This window comes from Canis lupus, chromosome 8 (genome assembly GCF_003254725.2).
Source record: "Canis lupus dingo isolate Sandy chromosome 8, ASM325472v2, whole genome shotgun sequence".
NCBI classification, from domain to species: Eukaryota; Metazoa; Chordata; class Mammalia; order Carnivora; family Canidae; genus Canis; species Canis lupus.
The window spans coordinates 73,259,904-73,281,463 of record NC_064250.1 but is presented as its reverse complement, the minus strand read 5'-3'; the positions used below and the strand labels follow the sequence as shown (position 1 = coordinate 73,281,463).

The 21,560-nt window shown below is 46.2% G+C and overlaps 2 gene segments (V, D, J or C); both read left to right on the top strand.

The window, feature by feature from the left end:
• LOC112657327 (Ig mu chain C region-like) overlaps positions 1-21,560 on the top strand; it is a 49,581-nt gene that overhangs the window by 18,940 nt on the left and 9,081 nt on the right. Inside the window, 1 exon segment of the C gene segment in view lies at positions 19,640-19,921. Coding sequence covers positions 19,640-19,921 — 282 coding nt within the window.
• Positions 20,659-21,560, top strand: part of LOC112658003 (immunoglobulin heavy constant gamma 1-like) — a 79,202-nt gene continuing 78,300 nt past the window's right edge. Inside the window, exon 1 of the C gene segment in view lies at positions 20,659-20,816.

Sequence of the window (21,560 nt, the reverse complement as noted above, 5' to 3'; positions counted from 1 at the left end):
AATCTCAGGACCCTGGGATCATGACCTGAGCCGAAGGCAGACGCCCAACCTCTGAGCCACCCAGGTGTCTCTAAAGCCTCCACTTTTCACTGAAGCTCAGTAACAGCATTTTCAATTTTGGCCTGATTAGATTTTAGTTCTTTTATTTCTACAATAAAGGATTCTCTAGTATTTTGTATTTTTTTTTCAAACCCACCTAGTATCTTGATAATCATTGTTTTGAGTTCCAGTTGTGACTTCTCTTTTATATGCATATTGATTAAATCCCTGGCTAAGGGTACTACTTCCTGTTCTTTCTTTTAGGGTGAGTTTCCATATTTCATCCTTATGTCCAGAAAAGAATAAATGAAAGACTGAGAAAAGACAAAAAATAACAACAACAGCACCAGAAAAATAAAAAGAAAGCAAACCAGAAGAAAATGGAAACAGAACAAAGTAAGAAAAAAAATCAAACAAGAAGTAAAGTGGAATACAGCAATACCCTAGTCCTTGGTGTATTTTTGTCTGCTTCGTAAAAATAACTAGACCCCAAAATAGGAAGGAAAGGAAAAGTTATACATGTACAAAAATAAAATAAAATACGATGAAAGAAAACCATAATTGAGAGGCAAAATGGTGGAAAGGAGGAGTTCTCATTTCATATGGTCCCCTGAATTTAGCTAGGTACTATCAAATAACACCTATGGATTCAAACTAAAATGTAAGAAAAGAATGGCTGGAATTCTACAAATAGAAAATCAACCACTTTTTATAAGATAGGAATGCAGAGAAGAGAAATGGAAGGGATACAACAGAAGATAAATGGTGGGGGGAGACAGTCTACCTTAGCTGGTTACCAGAAAGTGATATAGCCCTGGAGCTCAAAATCATAACCTTTAGAAGTCTGCTCCATGAGAGATATCCCTGCTGAAAGGTGCTCAGTGGTGAAGTGGCACAGAATCCCAGATAGAACAGTGGGGTTGCAAGATCCCTGGAGTCACAGAAAGAACAGGGATACCTGAACTGGAAGAATTCCCAAGCTTTGGAGTGGGGAAACTGGTTTAGGTCTGCCCCCCCATCTGGGGAATAGGCTTTCAGATCAATTGGCCATAAACCCACAAATGGTGCCCCGACAGGGTGAGTACTCTCTGTGTTGTGTCCCTGAAAAGGACTGGGACACAGCAACCCCATGCCTGCCTCTGGGAGAGGGAGAGCAGATGAGTGCTCTCCCTGCCAGAGCCCTGAAAAGTGCACAAATCAGGATCCCCCACAACCTCACCCAGAAGGATCTGAGTGGGCAGGACCCATAGGAGTCTGCAAAGTTTGGCACACACCATGATCTTTCAGCTCTGGGGATAGAGTTTGGGGTACAGTCTTTTTCATTTTCACCCTCTAAAGATGTGCATAGAGCCTTCAGGGAACAAAAGCCACAGAGCAAACAGCTCACACTTTGCCCAGCCCCCTGGCAAGCAGTGGTGCCCCTCCCCCCAGGCACAGATACCTGAGAATCAGCACAGCAGACTCCTTGCCCAGAAGACTAGCTGGAAGAACAGGTGAATAGCAAGTTTACGACCAAACAGAATTGCAACCCTCCAGCCTCCAGTTTTTTCTTGTTTCTTTTTCAGCTTAAAAATTTCCCATTTTTTTCCTTTTTCTAGTTTCATCTAGTTTCTTATTTTATCAACTCTTTGTTTTTTTTTTCAACTCTTTGTTTTTAAGTCTCTTTTAAACTTTGATTTTTTCCATTTACATTTTATAAATATATTCTCTTCATTTTTTACTTCCTTTCCTATTCAATTTATTTTGTATATATATTCTTTGATTACTTTATAATTTGGGGATTTAGCGTCTTCTAACAAACCAGACCAAATTACAACCCAGGACAAGGTGTATCACCCTGTTTTGTTCACGCTGTGAGATTATATTATTTCTCCCACCCCCCTCTTTTTTTCTTTTGTTTTGTTTAGTTTTTCATTGTCCTTGTCTTTTTTGTTTTTTTTTTTTTTTCTGATTTCTGACATCTTTGCATTTGCGTAATGTGTATTTCACTTGGGTCGTGGTTGATATTTTTGATAGTGCTCATTTGTCCATCCATCCTTCTCAGGAAAAAATAACTAGAAGGAGAAATTCAAAACAAAAGAAAGAACCAGAGGTAATACTCTCTGCCACAGAACAAATCAATATGGCTTTAAGTAAATGTCAAAGATGTAATTCAGAATAACAGTTATAAAGTTACTAGCTGAGTCTCAAAAAAAGCATAAAAGATACTAGAGAATCTCTTAGTGCAGAAATGATGAGAACTGAGTGTATTATTAAACTGACAAACCGGGGATCCCTGGGTGGCTCAGTGGTTTAGCGCCTGCCTTTGGCCCAGGGCGTGATCCTGGAGTCCCGGGATCGAGTCCCACATCAGGCTCCCGGCATGGAGCCTGCTTCTTCCTCCTCCTGTGTCTCTGCCCCTCTCTTTCTCTCTCTCTCTCTCTCTATCATAAATAAATAAATCTTAAAAAGAAAACTTTAAAAAAAAATAAAATAAAATAAACTGACAAACCATTGAAAACTACAATGGAAAATAATGCTATACTATATGTTGGCAAACTGAATTTAAATTAAAAAAGAAATGAGGGGGATCCCTGGGTGGCTCAGTGGTTTGGCACCTGCCTTTGGCCCAGGGCGTGATCCTGGGGTCACGGGATCGAGTCCCTCATCGGGCTCCTGGCGTGGAGCCTGCTTCTCCCTCTGCCTGTGTCTCTGCCTCTCTTTCTCTCTCTCTGTGTCTATCATAAATAAATAAATAAATAAATCTTTAAAAAAAAAAAAGAAATGAGGGGATCCCTGAGTGGCTCAGTAGTTTGGCACCTGCCTTCAGCTCAGGGTGTGATCCTAGAGTCCCAGGATTGAGTCCCACATCAGGCTTCCTGGATGGAGCCTGCTTCTCCCTCTGCCTGTATCTCTGCCTGTGTCTCTGTCTCTGTCTCTGTCTCTGTCTCACTCTCTCTCTCTCGTGCATCATGAATAAATAAATAAAATCTTTAAAAATAATAATAATAAAATCATATAAAAAAGAAACGAGATAGAATCAGGTTAAAAAGAAAAAATGCTCTAACTGCAATGCAGTCTAAATTTGATGCTCTAACAGCTAGGGTAAGTGAGGCAAAAGGGACAGTAAGTGACTTAGAAGACAAATTGATAGAAAGGAAGCTGAGAAAAAGAGAGAAACACAACTAAGGACCACAAAGGAAAGCTTTGAGAAATCAATGATGTCATAAAATGAAGCAAATCAGAATTATTGGAGTGCCTGAAGGCAAGAAAGAGAAAGAGAGCAAGAAAGAGTATTTGAGCAAATCATGGGGGAGAACTTCCTTCATCTGGGGAAGGAAACAAAGAAAGAAACATTCACAACTAAGAGGTATAGAGGACCCTTCCCAATATCAATAAAACAGCCCATTACCCCAACATATATTAGTGAAATATATATAATTTCAACCAGGAAATGAGAGAAGAATTTTATTAGTTTTTAAAATATTATTTTTATTGGAGTTAAGTTTGCCAACATATAACATATGACCCAGTGCTCATCCCATCAAGTGCCCCCCTCAGTGCCTGTCACCCAATCATCCCAAACCACCGCCCACTTCCTCTTCCACCACCCCTTGTTCCGTTCCCAGAGTTAGAAGTCTCTCACAATCTGTCACCTTCAGTGATATTTCCCACATATTTTCTCTCCTTTCTCCTTTCACTATTTTTTATATACCCCAAATGAAAGAGACCATATACTGTTTGTCCTTCTCTGATTGACTTATTTCACTCAGCATAATACCCTCCAGTTCCATCCACATAGAAGCAAATGCTGGATATTTGTCGTATATGGCTAATGGCTAATGTAATGGCTGAGTAATGGCTAACGGCTGAGTAATATTCCATTGTATACATAGACCACATCTTCTTTATCCATTCATCTTTCTTTTTTTTTTAAAGATTTTATTTATTTATTCTTGATAGTCACACACAGAGAGAGAGAGAGGCAGAGACACAGGCAGAGGGAGAAGCAGGCTCCATGCAGGGAGCCCGACGTGGGATTCGATCCCGGGTCTCCAGGATCGCGCCCTGGGCCAAAGGCAGGCGCCAAACCGCTGCGCCACCCAGGGATCCCTCCATTCATCTTTCGATGGACAACGAGGTTCCTTCCACAGTTTGGCTATTGTGGACATTGCTGATATAAACATCGGGGCGCAGGGGTCCCGGAGTTTCACTGCAACTGTATCTTTGGGGTAAATCCCTAGCAGTGTAATTGCTGGGTCATTGGGCAGGTCTACTTTTAACGCTTTGAGGAACCTGCACACAGTTTTCCAGAGTGGCTGCACCAGTTCACATTCCCACCAACAGTGTAAGAGGGTTCCCTTTTCTCCACATCCTCTCCAACATGTGTTGTTTCCTGTCTTGTTAATTTTCCCCATTCTCACTGGGGTGAGGTGGGATCTCATTGTGGTTTTGATTTGTATTTTCCTGATGCCAGGTGATGCAGAGCATTTTCTCATGTGCGTATTGGCCATGTCTATGTCTTCCTCTGTGAGATTTCTCTTCATGTCTTTTGCCCATTTCATGATTGGATTGTTTGTTTCTTTGCTGTTGACTTTAAGAAGTTCTTTATAGATCTTGGAAATTAGCCCTTTATCTGACACGTCATTTGCAAATATCTTCTCCCATTCTGTAGGTTGTCTTTTAGTTTTGTTGACTGTATCCTTTGCTGTGCAAAAGCTTCTTATCTTGATGAAGTCCCAATAGTTCATTTTCGCTTTTGTTTCTCTTGCCTTCATAGCTGTATCTTGCAAGAAGTTGCTGTGGCCAAGTTCCAAAAGGGTGTTGCCTGTCTTCTCCTTTAGGATTTTGATGGAATCTTGTCTCACATTGAGATATTTCATCCATTTTGAGTTTATCTTTGTGTATGGTGAAAGAGAGTGGTCTAGTTTCATTCTTCTGCATGTGGATTCCAATTTTCCCAGCACCATTTATTGAAGAGACTGTCTTTCTTCCAATTGATAGTCTTTCCTCCTTTGTCGAATATTAGTTGACCATATAGTTGAGGGTCCACTTCTGGATTCTCTATTCTATTCCGTTGGTCTATGTGTCTGTTTTTGTGCCAGTAGCACACTGTCTTGATGACCACAGCTTTGTAGTACAACCTAAAATCTGGCATTGTGATGCTCCCAGCTATGGTTTTCTTTTTTAAAATCCCCCGGGCTATTCGGCGTCTTTTCTGATTTCACACAAATCTTAAAATAATTTGTTCCAACTCTCTGAAGAAAGTCCATGGTATTTTGATAGAGATTGCATTAAATGTGTAAATTGCCCTGGGTAATACTGACATTTTCATAATATTAATTCTGCCAATCCAAGTGTATGGAATATTTTTCCATCTCTTTGTGTCTTCCTCAATTTCTTTCAGAAGTGTTCTATAGTTTTTAAGTTATAGATCCTTTATCTCTTTGGTTAAGTTTATTCCTAGGTATCTTATGCTTTTGGGTGCAATTGTAAATGGGATTGACTCCTTAATTTCTCTTTCTTCAGTCTCATTGTTAGTGTATAGAAATGCCACTGACTTCTGGGCATTGATTTCGTATCCTGCCACGCTACCAAATTGCTGTATGAGTTCTAGCAATCTTGGGGTGGAGGCTTTTGGGTTTTTTATGTAGAGTATCATGTCATTGGGGAAGAGGGAGAGTTTGACTTCTTCTTTGCCAATTTGAATGGCTTTAATGTCTTTTTGTTGTCTGATTGCTGAGGTTAGGACTTCCAGTACTATGTTGAATAGCAGTGGTGAGAGTGGACATCCCTGTCTTGTTACTGATCTTTGGGGAAAGGCTCCCAGTGCTTCCCCATTGAGAATGATATTTGCTGTGGGCTTTTCATAGATGGTTTTTAAGATGCTGAGGAATGTTCCCTGTATCCCTACACTCTGAAGAGTTTTTATCAGGAATGGATGCTGTTTTTTGTCAAATGCTTTCTCTGGATCTATGGAGAGGATCATATGGTTCTTGTTTTTTCTCTTGATATGATCAATCATACTGATTGCTTTACAAGTGTTGAACCAGCCTTGCATCTTGGGGATAAATCCCATTTGGTCATAGTGAATAATCCTCTTAATGTATTGTTGGATCCTACTGGCTAGTATCTTTTTTTTAATTTTTATTTATTTATGATAGTCACAGAGAGAGAGAGAGACAGAGACACAGGCAGAGGGAGAAGCAGGCTCCATGCACCGGGAGCCCGACGTGGGACTCGATCCCAGGTCTCCAGGATCGCGCCCTGAGCCAAAGGCAGGCGCTAAACCGCTGCGCCACCCAGGGATCCCTACTGGCTAGTATCTTTTTGAGAATTTTTGCATGTGTTCATCAGGGATGTTGGTCTATGATTCTCCTTTTTGGTGGCATCTTTGTCTGGTTTTGGAATTAAGGTGATGCCGGCCTCATAGAACGATTTTGGAAGTATTCCATCCCTTTCTAACTTTCAGAACAGCTTTCATAGAATACGTATGATGTCTTCTTTAAACAATTGATAGAATTCCCCTGGGAAGAAACAAACAAGGGGTGGTAGAAAGCGAGGTGGGCGGGGGGTGGGGATGACTGCGTGGCAGGCACTGAGGGGGGAACTTGATGGGATGAGCACTGGGTATTATTCTATATGTTGGCAAATTGAACGCCAATAAAAAATAAATTTTAAAAAAGAATTTCCCTAGGAAGCCATCTGGCCCTGAACTTTTGTGTCTTGGGAGGTTTTTGATGACTGCTTCAATTTCATACCTGGTTATCAGCCTTTCAGGTTTTTATTTCTTCCTGTTCCAGTTTTGGTAGTTTGTGGTTTTCCTGAAATGCATCCATTTCTTCTAAATTGCCTAATTTATTGGTGTACAAACTGCTCATAATATGTTTTTAAAATCGTTTGAATTTCCTTGGTATTGGTGGTGATCTCTCTTTTTGCTTTCATAATTTTATTAATTAGATTTTTTACTCTTTTGTTTTTAATATGGCTGGCTAATGGTTTATCTATCTTACAATTCTTTCAAGGAACTAATTGCTGGGTTATTGATCTGTTCCACAGTTCTTCTGGTCTCTATTTCACTGGGTTCTGCTCGAATCATTATTAACTCTCTTCTTCTGATGGGTGTAGGATCTGTTTGCTCTTCCTTCCCCAGTTCCTTTAGATGCAAAGTTAACTTGTGTATTTGAGTTTTATCCAGTTTTTTGAGGGATGCTTGTATTGTGACGTATTTCCCTCTCAAGACTGCTTTTGCAGTATCCCAAAGATTTTGAATGGTTGTTTCTTCATTCTCATTAGTCTCCAGGAATCTTTTTAATTCTTCATTAATACCCTGGTTGACCCTATCATCTTTTAACAAGTTGGTCTTTAACATCCACTTGTTTGAATTTCTTCCAAATTTCTTCTTCTAATATGTGGGAAATATCAGAAAGGGAGACAGAACATAAAGACTCCTAACTCTGGGAAAGGAACTAGGGGTGGTGGAAGGGGAGGAGGGCGGGGGTGGGGGTGAATGGATGACGGGCACTGAGGGGGGCACTTGACGGGATGAGCACTGGGTGTTATTCTGTATGTTGGCAAATTGAACACCAATAAAAAAATAAATTTATTATAAAAAAACAAATTTCTTCTTCTGATTGAGTTCTAGTTTCAAAACACTGCAGTCTGAAAATATGCAGGGGACAATCCCAATCCTTTGGTATCACTTAAGACCTGATTTGTAATCCAGTATGTGGTCTATTTTGGAGAAAGTTACATGTGCACTTGGGAAGAATGTGTATTCAGTTGTGTTTGGATGTAAAGTTCTGTGAATATCTGTGAAATCCATCTGGTCCAGTGTATCATTTAAAGCTCTTGTTTTTTGTTTTTTGTTTTTGTTTTTGTTTTTGAGATGTTGTTCTTAGGAGATCTGTCATTTGGAGAAAGGGCTGTGTTGAAGTCTCCCAGTATAAGTGTGTTATTATCTAAGTATGTCTTTTTTTTTTATTATTTTTTATTTTTATTGGTGTTCAATTTACTAACATACAGAATAACACCCAGTGCCCGTCACCCATTCACTCCCACCCCCCGCCTTCCTCCCCTTCTACCACCCCTAGTTCGTTTCCCAGAGTTAGCAGTCTTTACGTTCTGTCTCCCTCTCTGATATTTCCCACACATTTCTTCTCCCTTCCCTTATTTTCCCTTTCACTATTATTTATATTCCCCAAATGAATGAGAACATATAAGATTTGTGTGGAATCAGAAAAGACCCCGAATAGCCAGGGGAATTTTAAAAAAGAAAACCATATCTGGGGGCATCACAATGCCAGATTTCAGGTTGTACTACAAAGCTGTGGTCATCAAGACAGCGTGGTACTGGCACAAAAACAGACACATAGATCAGTGGAACAGAATAGAGAATCCAGAAGTGGACCCTGAACTTTATGGGCAACTAATATTCGATAAAGGAGGAAAGACTATCCATTGGAAGAAAGACAGTCTCTTCAACAAATGGTGCTGGGAAAATTGGACATCCACATGCAGAAGAATGAAACTAGACCACTCTCTTTCACCATACACAAAGATAAACTCAAAATGGATGAAAGATCTAAATGTGAGACAAGATTCCATCAAAATCCTAGAGAAGAACACAGGCAACACCCTTTTTGAACTCGGCCATAGTAACTTCTTGCAAGATACATCTAAGTATGTCTTAACTTTGATTATTAATTGATTGATATGCCTGGAAGCTCCCACATTCAGGGCATAAATATTCATGATTGTTAGGTCCTCCTGTTGGATAGATCCTTTAAGTATGATATAGTGTCCCTTTTCATCTTTTACTACAGACTTTGGGATAAACTTTAATTTATCTGATATAAGGATGGCTACCCCTGCTTTCTTTTGAGGGCCATTTGAATGGTAAATGGTTCTCCAACCTTTCATTTTCAGGCTGAAGATTCTCTTACATCTAAAGTGGGTCTCTTGTAGACAGAAAATAGATGGGTCTTGCTTTTTTATCCAGTCTGAAACCCTGCGCCTTTTGATGGGATCATCAAGCCCATTCAGTTCAGAGTTACTATTGAAAGATATGAATTTAGTGTCATCATGATACCTATCCAGTCTGTGTTTATGTGTCTTATTTCTTTGTGCTTCTTCTTTCTTTTACAGAGTACTTCTTATTATTTCTTGGATACCTGGTGTGGTGGTCACATATTCTTTCATTTCTGCCTATCTTGGAAGCTCTTTATCTCTCCTTCTATTCTGAATGAGAGCCTTGCTGGAGAAAGTATTCTTGGCTGCAGGTTCTTCTCATTTAGGACCCTGAATATATCCTGCCAGCCCTTTTTGGCCTGCCATGTCTCTGTGGAGATGTCTGCTATTAATCTAATACTTCCCCCCGTAAGGTTAGGAATCTCTTGTCTCATGCTGCTTTAAGGATCTTCTCTTTAACTTTGGAATGCAAGTTTTGAGTATTAAATGTCAGGGTGTTGAATGGTTTTTATTGATTTTCGGGGGGGGGACCTCGCTATCTTCTGGATCTGAATGCCTGTTTCCCTTCCCAATTTAGGGAACTTCTCAGCTATGATTTGTTCAAATACACTTTCTGGTCCTCTGTCCCTATCAGCGCTCTCTGGAACCCCAAATATACATAGATTTTTCCTTCTGAGGCTGTCATTTATTTCCCCTAACCTTTCTTCATGGTCTTAATTGTTTTTATCTTTTTTCTTTAGCTTCCTTCCTTGCCACAACTTGTCTTCTGTGTCACTCACTCTACGTCATTAATCCTTGTCATTAGGACCTCCAGTTTGGATTACATCTCATTTAATTGATTTTAATTTTGGCCTGATTAGATCTAAATTCTGCAGTCATGAAGTCTGTTGAATCCTTTATGCTTTTTTTTCCAGAGCCACCAGTAGCTTTGTAATTGTGCTTCTGAATTGGCTTTCTTTTTTTAAATTTATTTATTTATTATTTATTATAGACACACACAGAGAGAGAGAGAGAGAGAGAGAGATGCAGAGACACAGGCAGAGGGAGAAGCAGGCTCCATGCTGGGAGCCCCACGTGGGACTCAATACTGGGACTCCAGGATCATGGGGCCAAAGGCAGGCGCTGAACTGCTGAGCCACCCAGGGATCCCCCTGAATTGGCTTTCTGACATTGAATTGTATTCTAAATTCTGTAACTCTGTGGGAGAGAATACTATTTTTGATTTTTTTCTTTTGTTGTGAGTTCTTTCTACTCATTTTGCTCAGTGCAGAGTGGATAAAAACAAGTTGTACTGGAAAAAAGAAGGAAAAAACAAACACACACACACACACACACACACACACACACAAAACCCAAGGGGGATATCCTCTGATTCTATATACTATATATCCCTTGACTTTCCCTGGTGCTTTCCAGTGCTGCTTGGTCAAGATCTTTCTCTTCCCCTGTCCTTCCAGTGGGCCTTCTGGGGGAGGGGTTTGCTGTGATGATTCTCAGATGTGTGCTCCTGGGGGAGCTGACCCGCCTCCTGCCAGGTGCAAGGCTCAGTGGAAGCTATTTATCCCATGGGGCCCCTGGTGGCCCAAATCCTCCCAGGTACACAGTGGCACCAGAAGGAACAACATCATTGGTGGCGGCCAGCTCTCCAGCCCTGGAGTCAGCTCCTGCAGTAACTACTGCAGTCTTCCAGTCCAAAGTGGCCTGGATGCTTCAGGGGCAGGGCGCTGACCTGTACAACCTGGGGCTGCCCAGTGGCAGGAGCGCCCTCACTGTTCTGGGCCCTCCTGGCCTCTGCCTGTCCCGAGAGGATTGTAGGATCCTGGGCTGTGTCCCATGGCGTCCTGAGATCTGGGGCCTGTTCCACTGGAATCACTCTCCCAGGGCCGTGTAGCCCCTTCCACCCAGAGCTGATGCCTGAGCTGCTCCTGAGGTCCTGACGCACGTTCTCCAGCAGTTTACCATGACTCGGCCCATGGTCTGTGGTGCATTCTCCCCTAGGGCACACTTCCTCTGTTAGTGACTGCAGGAACCTGGGGGCCCCACTGCCCCTCTTGGGATCCTGCCCAAGTTCCCTGCGAGCGTCTTTCCATCCGGGAATATTGGTAAAGTTACTGCTTCTCCTGGACTAGGCTTTCCTGTCCTGGATGCTCTCACCCCCTAGCCTTCACCTGGCTCCTCACGGGGTCCCTCACCCACTGGATTCTCTTTTATTTATTTATTTTCAGTCTTCCTACCTTGTTAGAAGTGCTAACTCTTCTTTCTCTAGCATTTCAGCTGTTATCATTTTAAATCTCAGGCCGGATTTGTAGGTTTTCAGATGATTTGAAAGTTACCTAGGGAAAAAAAAATGAAAGTTACCTAGGTAAGTTGGTGGGGACAGGTGACTTGGGGACCCTACTCTTCCACCATCTTGCCCCGCCTCTGGAGAAAAATTTTTAAAATCCATGGAAGCAAATGAATATGAATACATTACTGTTCAAATCCTTTGGGATGCAGCAAGGGTGGTCCTCAGAGGGAAGTATATAGCAATACAGGCCTTTCTGGGGAAACAAGGAAAGTCTCAAATACACAAGCTAACCTTACAGCTAAAGGAGGTGGAATAAAGAACAGAAAATCAAGCCTAAACAAAGCAGGATAAGAGAATTAATAAAGATCAGAGCTAAAATCAGGACTATAGAAACCAAAAGAAGGGTACAAGAAATAAAGGAACCTAGGAGCTGGTTCTTTAAAAAAATAAGATTGATAAACCCCTATCCAGATTTATCAAAAAGAAATGACCCAAGTAAATAAAGTCATAAATGAAAGAGGAGAGATAACAACCAACTTGAAAGAAATGCAAACTGTTATAACAGAATATTATCAGCAATTATATGCTAACAAATTAGGCAATCTGAAAGAAATGGTTGTGTTCCTAGAAACATGTAAACTACCAAAACTGAAACGGGATGAAATAGAAAACCTGAGAAGACCTATAATCAACAAGGAAATTGAAGCAGTCATCAAAAGCTCCCAAGAAACAAGTGTCCAAGCCAGATGGCTTCCCAGGATAATTCTACCAAACACTTAAATAAGAACTAAAACCTGTTCCTCTGAAGCTGTTCCAAAGTAGGGAACTGGAAGGAAAACATTCAGACTCATTCTATGACACAGCATTACCTTGATCCCCAAACCAATGATCCTATCAAAAAGGAGAATTACAAAAAAAAAGGAGAATTACAGACCAATATCCCTGAAGAACATGGATGGATGCCAAAATTCTCAATAATATAGGGGCACCTAGGTGGCTCAGTTGGGTGAGTTTCTGACTCCATCTCAGCTCAGGTCATGATTTCGGGTCATGAGACTGAACTCCACTTCTGGCCCCACACTCAGTGGGGAGTCTGTGTGAGTGTTGTTTCTCTCTCTTCCTCTCCCTCTGCCCCTATCCTATCTCATGCACATTGTTTGTGCATTCTCTCTCTTTAATAAATAAATAAAATCTTTTTTAAAATTCTCAATAAAATATGACAAATATAAATCAACAGAATTATTCACCACCATCTAGTGGGACTCATTTCTGGGCTGCAAGGATGGTTCAATATTCCTTTTTTTTTTTTGGTTCAATATTCCTAAATCAATCAATGTGATACAGTACATTAATAAAAGAAAGGATGAAAAGCACAAAAAAAAGACAAATAAAAGAAAGGATAAGAACCACATGATCCTCTCAATAGATGCAGAAAAAGAATTTGACAAAATACAGCATCCTTTCTTGATAAAAATCCTCCACAAAGTAGGGATAGGGGAACCATACCTCAACATCATAAAGGCCATATATGAAAGACCCACAGCTAATATTGTCCTCCATGGGGAAAAACAGAGAGACTTTCCCCTACTATCAGGAACATGACAGGGATGTCCACTCTCACAATTACTATTTAGCATAGAACTGGAAGTCTTAGCCACAGCAATCAGACAACAACAAAAAATCAAAAGTACCCAAATAGGCAAAGAAAAAGTCATTCACTTTTTGTAGATGACATGATACTCTATGTAGAAAACCTGAAAGATTCCATACACAAAAGTGCTAGAATTAATGCATGAATTCAGCAAAGTTGCAACATATAAAACCAATGTGCAGAATATGTTGCATTTCTATACACCAATGACAAAGCAGCAGAAAAAGAAATAAAGAAATCAATCTCATTTGCAAGTGCACCAAAAACATAAGATACCTAGGAATAAACCTAACTAAAGAGGTAAGGGATCTTTACTCTGAAAACTGTAGAACACTTGTGAAAAAAATTGAAGAGGACACAAAGAAATGGAAAAGTATTCCACGCTCATGGATTGGAAGAAGAAATACTGTTAAAGTGTCTATACTACCCAAAGCAATCTACACATTTAATGCAATCTCTGTCAAAATAACACCAGAATTTTTCACAGAGCTAGAACAAACAATCCTAGAATTTGTATGAAACCACAAGAGACTCTGAATAGCCAAAGCAGCCTTGAAAAAGAAAATTGAGGCTGGAGGCATCATCATTCAGGATGTCAATCTATATTACAAAGCTGTGATCTTCAAGACCGTATGAAACTGGCACAAAAACACATAGGTCAATGGAACAGAATAGAGAACCCAGAAATAGGCCCTCAACTCTGTGGTCAACTCACCTTTGACAAAGCAGGAAAGACTATCCACTGGATAAAGGACAGTCTCTTCGACACACTGTGTCAGAAAAACTGGATAGCCACATGCAGAAGAATGAAACTGGACAAGTCTCTTAGACCAGACACAAAAATAAATTCAGAATGGATTAAAGGTCTAAATGTGAGATAGGCCCTGGAAGAGAACACAGCAGCAACTTTAACCTCAGATGTGTCAACTTCTTACCACATCTCCAAAGGCAAGGGAAACAAAAGCAAAATTGAATTCTTGGGACTTCATCAAGATAAAAAGCTTCTGTACAGCAAAGGAAACAGTCAACAACACTAAAGGTCTGCCTATAGAATGGGAAAAGATATTTGCAAACAACATATCTGATAAAGGGTTAGTTTATAAAATCTATAAATAACTTACCAGATTCAACACCCAAAAAATAAATAATCCGATTTAAAAATGAGCAAAAGATGTGAACAGACATTTCTCCAGAAAAGACATCCAGATGGCTAATAGACACATGAGGAGATGCTCAATATTACTCATCATCAGGAAAATGCAAATCAAAACCACAATAAGATATAACCTCAGAACTATCAGAATGGCACTGAGGGGGGCACTTGATGGGATGAGCACTGGGTGTTATTCTGTATGTTGGCAAATTGAACACCAATAAAAAATAAATTTATTATTAAAAAAAGAACTATCATAATGGCTAAAATCAACAACACAAGAAACAACCAGTGTTAGTGAGGATGTGGAGAAAGGGGAACCCTCTTGCCCTGTTGGAGAGAATGCAAGCTGGTGCAGCTACTCTGAAAAAAAGGTATATAGAGCTTCCTCAAGACGCTAAAAATAGAAAGGCAATCCAGCAACTGCACAACTAGGTATTTATGCAAATACAAGAACACTAATTCAAAGGGATACATACACTCCAATAATTATAGCATACTGTAGCCAAGTTGTGGAAACAGCCCCAGTGCCCATGGACTGATGAATGGATAATGATGTGTCATATATATGCAATGGAATATTATTCAGTCAAAAAAAGAATGAAATCTTGCCATTTGCAATAACACAGATGGAGCTAGAGAGTATTATGCTGAGTGAAATAGAGAAAGACAAATACCACACGATTTCACTCATCTGTGGAATTTAAGAAACAAAACAAATGAGCAAAAAGGAAAGAGAAAGAAAGACAAACCAAGAAACCGAATCTCAACTATAGAGAACACACTGATGGTGACCACAGGAGCGATGGGTGGGAGATGGGGGATGGAGATTAAGGACTGCACTTGTCTTGATGAAGCAAAATAAAATAAAATGATTATTTAAAAAACAAATTTAAAGATTTCAGCCTCCGTGTCATGGCAGAGGACTCCTTGCCTCTTCTCTGTACGTACTCCCTGTCATTGAGCTCCTCTTTTGCATCACTACCTCTTAATCCTGCAAGACTCGTGTGCAAGATGCTACTTCCCATGTTCCTGCAGATAAGGGATCTTGAAGCTCAGAGCATTCAAGAGACTCTTCCAAGGAAGATCATGGTAAATGTGGAAAAGGACTAAGCTGCACCTCTGCACACACCAAAGCCCCTGCCCCTTCCTTACTGCAAGAAGAGCAGCTGGTCTACCCATGGCAGGGGCCCCAGGGAGCTGGCTCTTAGCAGACACAGAGCCATCAGCAGAAAAGCAACTCACCACATATGAGCTAACTGGGTGGGTCAGTGGTCATGGTGGCGGCACCTCACCATCTTCATGTTCCAAAAGCTGAGAGTCATGTTTCCCCATTCTGTCCACACAGACACTTTATCCACAGAACATCCACTCTCTCTAACACAATTGGGGTGCCCAGCCTTGACTAATGGCCTTGGGAGGTCCCCAAGAATTCCAAGGGCACTTTGCTCTTCCCTTCCCACTCATTACTAGGTGGGAACCTATGAAGACAGGAGTCTGTGGGAACAATGAGGAAGGGAGGGGTAAAAGCCTCCCAGTCTAAGTCGGGACAGTCCTCAAGACAAAATCTTGAATGCTGCCTCAAAAGTGCATATGGCTGGCAATGCTCACAAGAACATGACAACAGTGACAAGGGGTCAGGGCCTTTGGCTGTGGACATCCCTCTGGGTACTGTTGGCTGGGCATTGAGCTTAACCTGATTTATTGCAGCCTTAAGGTAAAGAAGGGGTGAGGGGACATGTCATAATCTCTGAGACTTAGTGAATGTCCAGGTCATTGCAGAGTTTGAGCTGCAGGGACGGGCACGTCCCACTCTTGGTGGGGGGGGGCGTGGGGGGTGGTGGCCCCAGGACCTGAGCCACCCATTGTGGCCACCCACCCATTCCCTGCAGCCATTCTCAGAAGCAGCCCTTCTGTGCCACCAAGAAAGCAGGTTGACGTGAGCTGCCTGTCCAGCCTGGTGAAAGAGTCCTACCAGGTCCAGGGGACGAGACCCTCAGGGAGACCTGAGATAGACATGGGATTCACTCTGGACAAGGAGATGCAGAAGATGCCAAGGCTTCCCTTCTTATACAAAAAGCCAGGATGGCAATGAGAGTGCGTTAGCTCCTGCCGGGCCCTTGGCTTCGGGCACTGGTGGCTGCAGCAGCCCCTCTCCTGCCACGAAGGAACGCCCTTCACAGAGACACCCACCCAACACCCTACACCCTCAGTGACATCAGCCCTGGTTACCCACTGGTCAACCCTCGGTCTCGCATCTGAAGGTGCTCCAGGCCTAGAGAGTGATAACTGCCCCGGCCTGCTGGCCCCTTCTCTCTGGGCTTTGTTAACCACCCGGAACCTCTCTGAGCTGGGACAGGGGTGGTGCTGCCAGGAGCCACTGGGGTCTTCTGTTCTTCCCATAGCAGGACTTGAAGCCCATCCTCTTGTTGTTTCATATTTGTTTGTAAGCTCTTGCCCTTTTTTTTTTTTTAACTCCTTTTTGCTTATGTCACAGGGTCTCAGAGGAGGGAAATTCTGTTTCTTATTCCTCTCTGTTCCCTTCGGTTTGTTGGCAACAGCAGCTATTTGCTCTTTGCAGCTTCTGGCCTGAGAAATGTAGCAAGAGGACTTTCTTCTTGTGTTCTTGCCTGAATGGACCTTCCTCCTGGAGCGTCGGGCTCAGGAAGCAGCTCCCTGCTGGCAGAGGCCACCTGAGGTCAAGTCTCAGAGACAAAACTTCTCCCTGTGAGTGTGAGGACCAGCGGTCGGTACTCAGAGCACACCTGCATTCTGGCCATCTGGCCTACCACCATGCTCCATTCTGGGGGGAACAAGACCCTGCAGCAAGATTAGCTCACCGAGGCATGGCAGCATCACAGGCCCCAGGCCAGCCGCTCCTAGGTCACCACCTTTTTCAGAAGCAATTGCGTGGACATGTCCTGACTGAACAGGGTGGTCTCCCCACCTGCCTCGGGTTTCGGCCTCTGACTCAACTCTGAGTCGTGCTCAGGGCAGCTGAGTCAGCCAGGAGATACCTTCCCAGTCACTGTTCTGGAAGGCGTAGGGGAGCCAGGAGCCTGCAGCTGTGAGCAGAGGCTGGAAGACCCACCAGTTAGCCCAATTTTGGCCACCCCATTATGCTGGTCCAGACACCACAGCCAGCCCTCGCCAAAGTGTACACCTGAAACGCCCATGTCCTCTCCCTGGACGATAGGGCCAGACTCCCAGCACTGAGCATGAGCGCGGCCAGCCACACAGACCCAGCTCAGCTGCCCCTATCCAAACTGCACACAGTGTGTAGTTCTCTGTGGAAGGCTCGAGAGCTCTGCCAAGGTTAGGTGCTATCCTCCCCAAGGGCCCAACAGGACGCGCAGGTCCCCCAGAGCTGTGATGGGTCCTCTGTAGGCCAGACGGCACCTGCAGCCTGCCTGGTTTTCTGTCTCTGCCATGGTGGAGAGGCAGGGCTAGGGCCTAGGGCTGGGAGCTGGGAGCTGACATAGATGGGCCTGCAGGGCACAGAGGGCACCTTCTCTTCCCCCATCCAGGAACTGAAGGTTCTAGAAAGCCAGAGCAGGTGCTTCCTGAAGGGCCAGAGCAGAGCTTACCCTTGTTCCCTAAAAGGAGAGAGGAGGTCCCAAGGCTGAGACCTTAGCACAGTGATCCCAGAAAGGGACTGGGGCTCAACAAGCCCTGCCTGTGAGCCAGGAGCTACCCCTGTGGGTACCCAGGAGGCCCGGGCATGGGGGTGGGAAGGGACCAGAGGCCTCAACCCAGCCCTCAACCTGCCCTGCCCCCCAGCCCGGGTCCCCAGGGCCAGCCGTTCTCATGGAGGCTGCAGCCACCCCCTCCCATGACAGACCACTGCTCTTTCTCCACTGTCCCTGCCTCATCCCTGTCTCTCCTCCCCCACTGGCTTCCTTCACAGGTGCCTCAGGGCCCTTAGGCTGCTCTGCCCCTACACAGGGCCTCCCTATGGTACTCCCCCGGCTGGGCCGTCATCACCCCAGACTGGACACTGTCCATGTGCTGGTGTCCAACCATGTCCAGAGAGGCTCTGCACCCCAGCATGGTGGCGGGTCCCCCACACACACCTGTCATCAGCCTCCCCGAGGTGCCATCGCCAGCTACACCCATTGCTGGGCCTGCTTCTCCTCATTTTCCCAAGACCAGGCCAGAAGCCTAGAGCCCCAGCCTCAGCCCTGAATCCTGGGTGCACAGTCTCAGACACTGCCCTGCCCTCCCTGCTCCCCCCACCCTCATCCCACCACCTCCCACAGGAGACCCTGTGACCTACCTGCCACCCCAGGGGCTCCCTAACAATCTCCCAGCATCCAGGCTTCCCTCTCCTGCTGCTCCAGGCCTCCTGGATCCATCCTTCACACCGTACTGGACAGAACTTTCCAGAAAGAGACTCTAAACAGGGCCCGCACACCCATCAGCCTCTTCGAGGGGCACACAGGCCACTCAACTACATGGAGCCATGTGCACTCCTCTGCAGGCACACGGCCAGCCTGAGGTCTTGGCAACTTACTCTTCACTGACCCCTCTGCCAGCAAGCCTGTCATCGCCCCCTCTCAGTCCCTGGCCCACACATGAGCACACCTGCCTCACCCGCATGGGCCTGGGGAGCCTGTGTGTCCTGGCACCCAGCCCCCCGCCTGATGGGTGGTGTCTGGGGACAGCAGCCTGTGTGGGGCGGGGGTGGGGTGGCCCTGGGCCCTAGACCCTCATGCCCCTCCCCCTGCACCCACCCCACAGCCAGGGGCATGCAGAGCTGAGAGCCTCCTCCATGACCAGCAGTTGGGGCAAACAGGCACACGGCGGCCACAGTGGGCACTGCCTTGGCCCCCAGGGGCCTGTTCACGAGGACACTGATGTGCTACTCTGTGTGCACAGACGTGGCCAGTGGGAAAGCAGCCTTGCAGGCCGAGACTCTGACAGGCCCCTGGGGCAGGCTGGCGGTTGTCCACCCCCCGGGGGCCCAGGGGCCTGGGCGGGGGCCAGAGGCCCAGCAAGCACTGGTGCTGCCTGCCCCTCCACCTGTGCCACCACCCAAGGCCCACATGGCCCGAATGCAGGTGGCCCATGGGCACAGTGTTGGACCTTTTCTTATTTCAGGAAGAGCAAAGGAAAACTGATGCAGGAGAGCCTTCAATGCTGGGATTGTTGTTCGTAGTGGCCATCAGTTTGCAGCTGATGTGGGAATGGCTGGGAGGATGTGGCCCCGTCTCCCATGCCAGCTCTGTGGCCCCACCCAACACCCCCTCTGGCCCTGGGGGGTTTGGCCCAGGTAGGAACCACAGTGCTAACTGGGGCCACAGTGATTGACAGCTCTACAAAAACCCGGTGGGCCAGTGGTCCGAGGGCCAGTGGCCACTGCCTATTCTAAAGCAAAGATGAGCTTTTTCTGATGACAGGGTCCGAGGGTGCCCTGGGCTCACGGGGCAGGCTCACTGCAGACCCAGTGTGGGTTGGCGGGCAGCCCCAGGAGGCTGAGAGGGGTGCTTAGCCTGCTCAGAAGGGACGTGGCAAGTGGACGTGACATGGCCAGAGGGCCGGATGGGGCCCTGGTGGTGAGGGCCATGGGAAGGCCATGTACAGAGAACATGCCCTCAGGAGCACAGCCGGTCAGCTGTCAGGAAGGACACCCACATGGCAGCCCAGGGGCCTGAGGCAGGAGGGATCATGCGAGGCATGGGGCGGGACATTTATTCGAGCAGAAGAAAGACTTTCTGGCTCCTGCATCTCCCTGGGGACCCTGGCTGTGGGGTCTGCTGCAGGCTGCAGCACAGGGACAGCTCACTGGGTGACATTTACTTTGACCTCTGGGGCCCGGGCACCCTGGTCACCATCTCCTCAGGTGAGTCTCCCCTGCAGCTGCTCCATGGGCCCCGGGCCATGTCCCCGGGGCTGCTCGCAACTCCACCATGGCCAGAGTGCTGGAGCCCCAGAGCCCTGCTGTCCGTTAGCCTGAGATCCAGCCTGGGGCCCCGCAGGACTGCGGTGCAGCCCCCTTGGGCCCTGGGGGGTAAGCAAGCCAAGAGCCAGGCAAGAGAGCCTGGGGACAGCTGACAGCTGGGAAGGAGAAGTTGTATCAGGGCCCGGCTTTTGTGTGCTGGGGACTAGGCAGGTGTATCAGTGTGAACATGATTACTTAGACCTCTGGGGCCAGGGCACCCTGGTCACCGTCTCCTCAGGTAAATGCACCCCTACCTGTGTCTGTCTTTCCGTGGTGTCGTGTCGCTGGGGGCAGGGAAGCCAGCTGCGTGCGGCACCCTCCAGCATCGAGACATGGCCCAAGCAGGGGGCCGGGGAGGGTTTATGTCAGGGGAGGAGCAGGGACTGTGTCCCTGTGCAATGCTTTTGGTTACTGGGGCCAGGGCACCCTGGTCACTGTCTCCTCAGGTAAGACAGCTTTCTCTTTACCCCTCTGTCCTGGTGCAGGGAAGCAATTTCCAGAGACTCCTGGGTCTCTGAGGGACCCTGTGAGGAGCCCAGGAGCTGCTTTGGAGGCTGTGAGGTCCTCGCTCTGTGGACGGCCTTTCTGGGGGCCATGGGGGTTTGCCTGCGGCAGTCAGGCCCGCACAATGGGCTGTGTCTGGGGCGCGCAGACCAGAGGACTTGGGGCGTCTGTGGTGGCCGGGCGGCCGGGCAGTAGGTGGGAGTAAGGTTTTTGTACACCGCCTAATGGGGCCCTTGGCAATGTGACAATTTTGACTACTGGGGCCAGGGAACCCTGGTCACCGTCTCCTCAGGTGAGTCCTCACAGCCCTTCTCTTCTCTTTCTCTCTGGGGCTTTTTGCTGCATTTGGGGGAAAATGAGGGTGTCTGGGTCTGGGGTCCAGAAGGACTCAGGAAGGAGCCAATGGGTCAGCGGTCCCTTGCCGCCTGGCCCTCCAGCAGCCTTGGCTCCTGGGGCTGCCTGGTTCTCTCAGCCCCAGTGGCTGTGATTTGAGGTCCAAGGCCTTTCTGGGTCCCATTTATTGTCTGGGGTCCCAGCATGGTTGTCATATTGTGACAACTGGTTCTACTACTGGGGCCAAGGGACCCTGGTCACTGTGTCCTCAGGTGGGTCTGCACCCTCCCTAGTCTGGCTGCAATTGGGGGGGGTCACGGTGTTGGGCGTTCTGGGGCTCAGGAAGTGGAGGCAGAGATGGAGGGCCAGAGATGGCCCTTCCACTGCCCCGAGGATGGCCACAGAGAGGGACGGGGCAGCTTCTTTGCCTGGTCTGGCCACCTAATCCAAGCCTTCCTGGGGGCCGCCGTGGCTGTGGCATAGTCAGCAGAATCAGGATCTGTGGCTTTGACACACCCGCTCTCTGGGGTGGTGGCCCTTGGGGTAGATTGGACTCTGTGTCCCCAATGGTTGGGGGCTGTTGGCCGGCAGACAGGTGGCCCAGGCAGGCAGTGGCCGGGATGTAGGGTCTCAGGGGCAGTGAAGGGTCTAAGAGCCTCCGGGTGACAGTGACTCAGAGGATGGGCTTCCACGGGCCGGACAT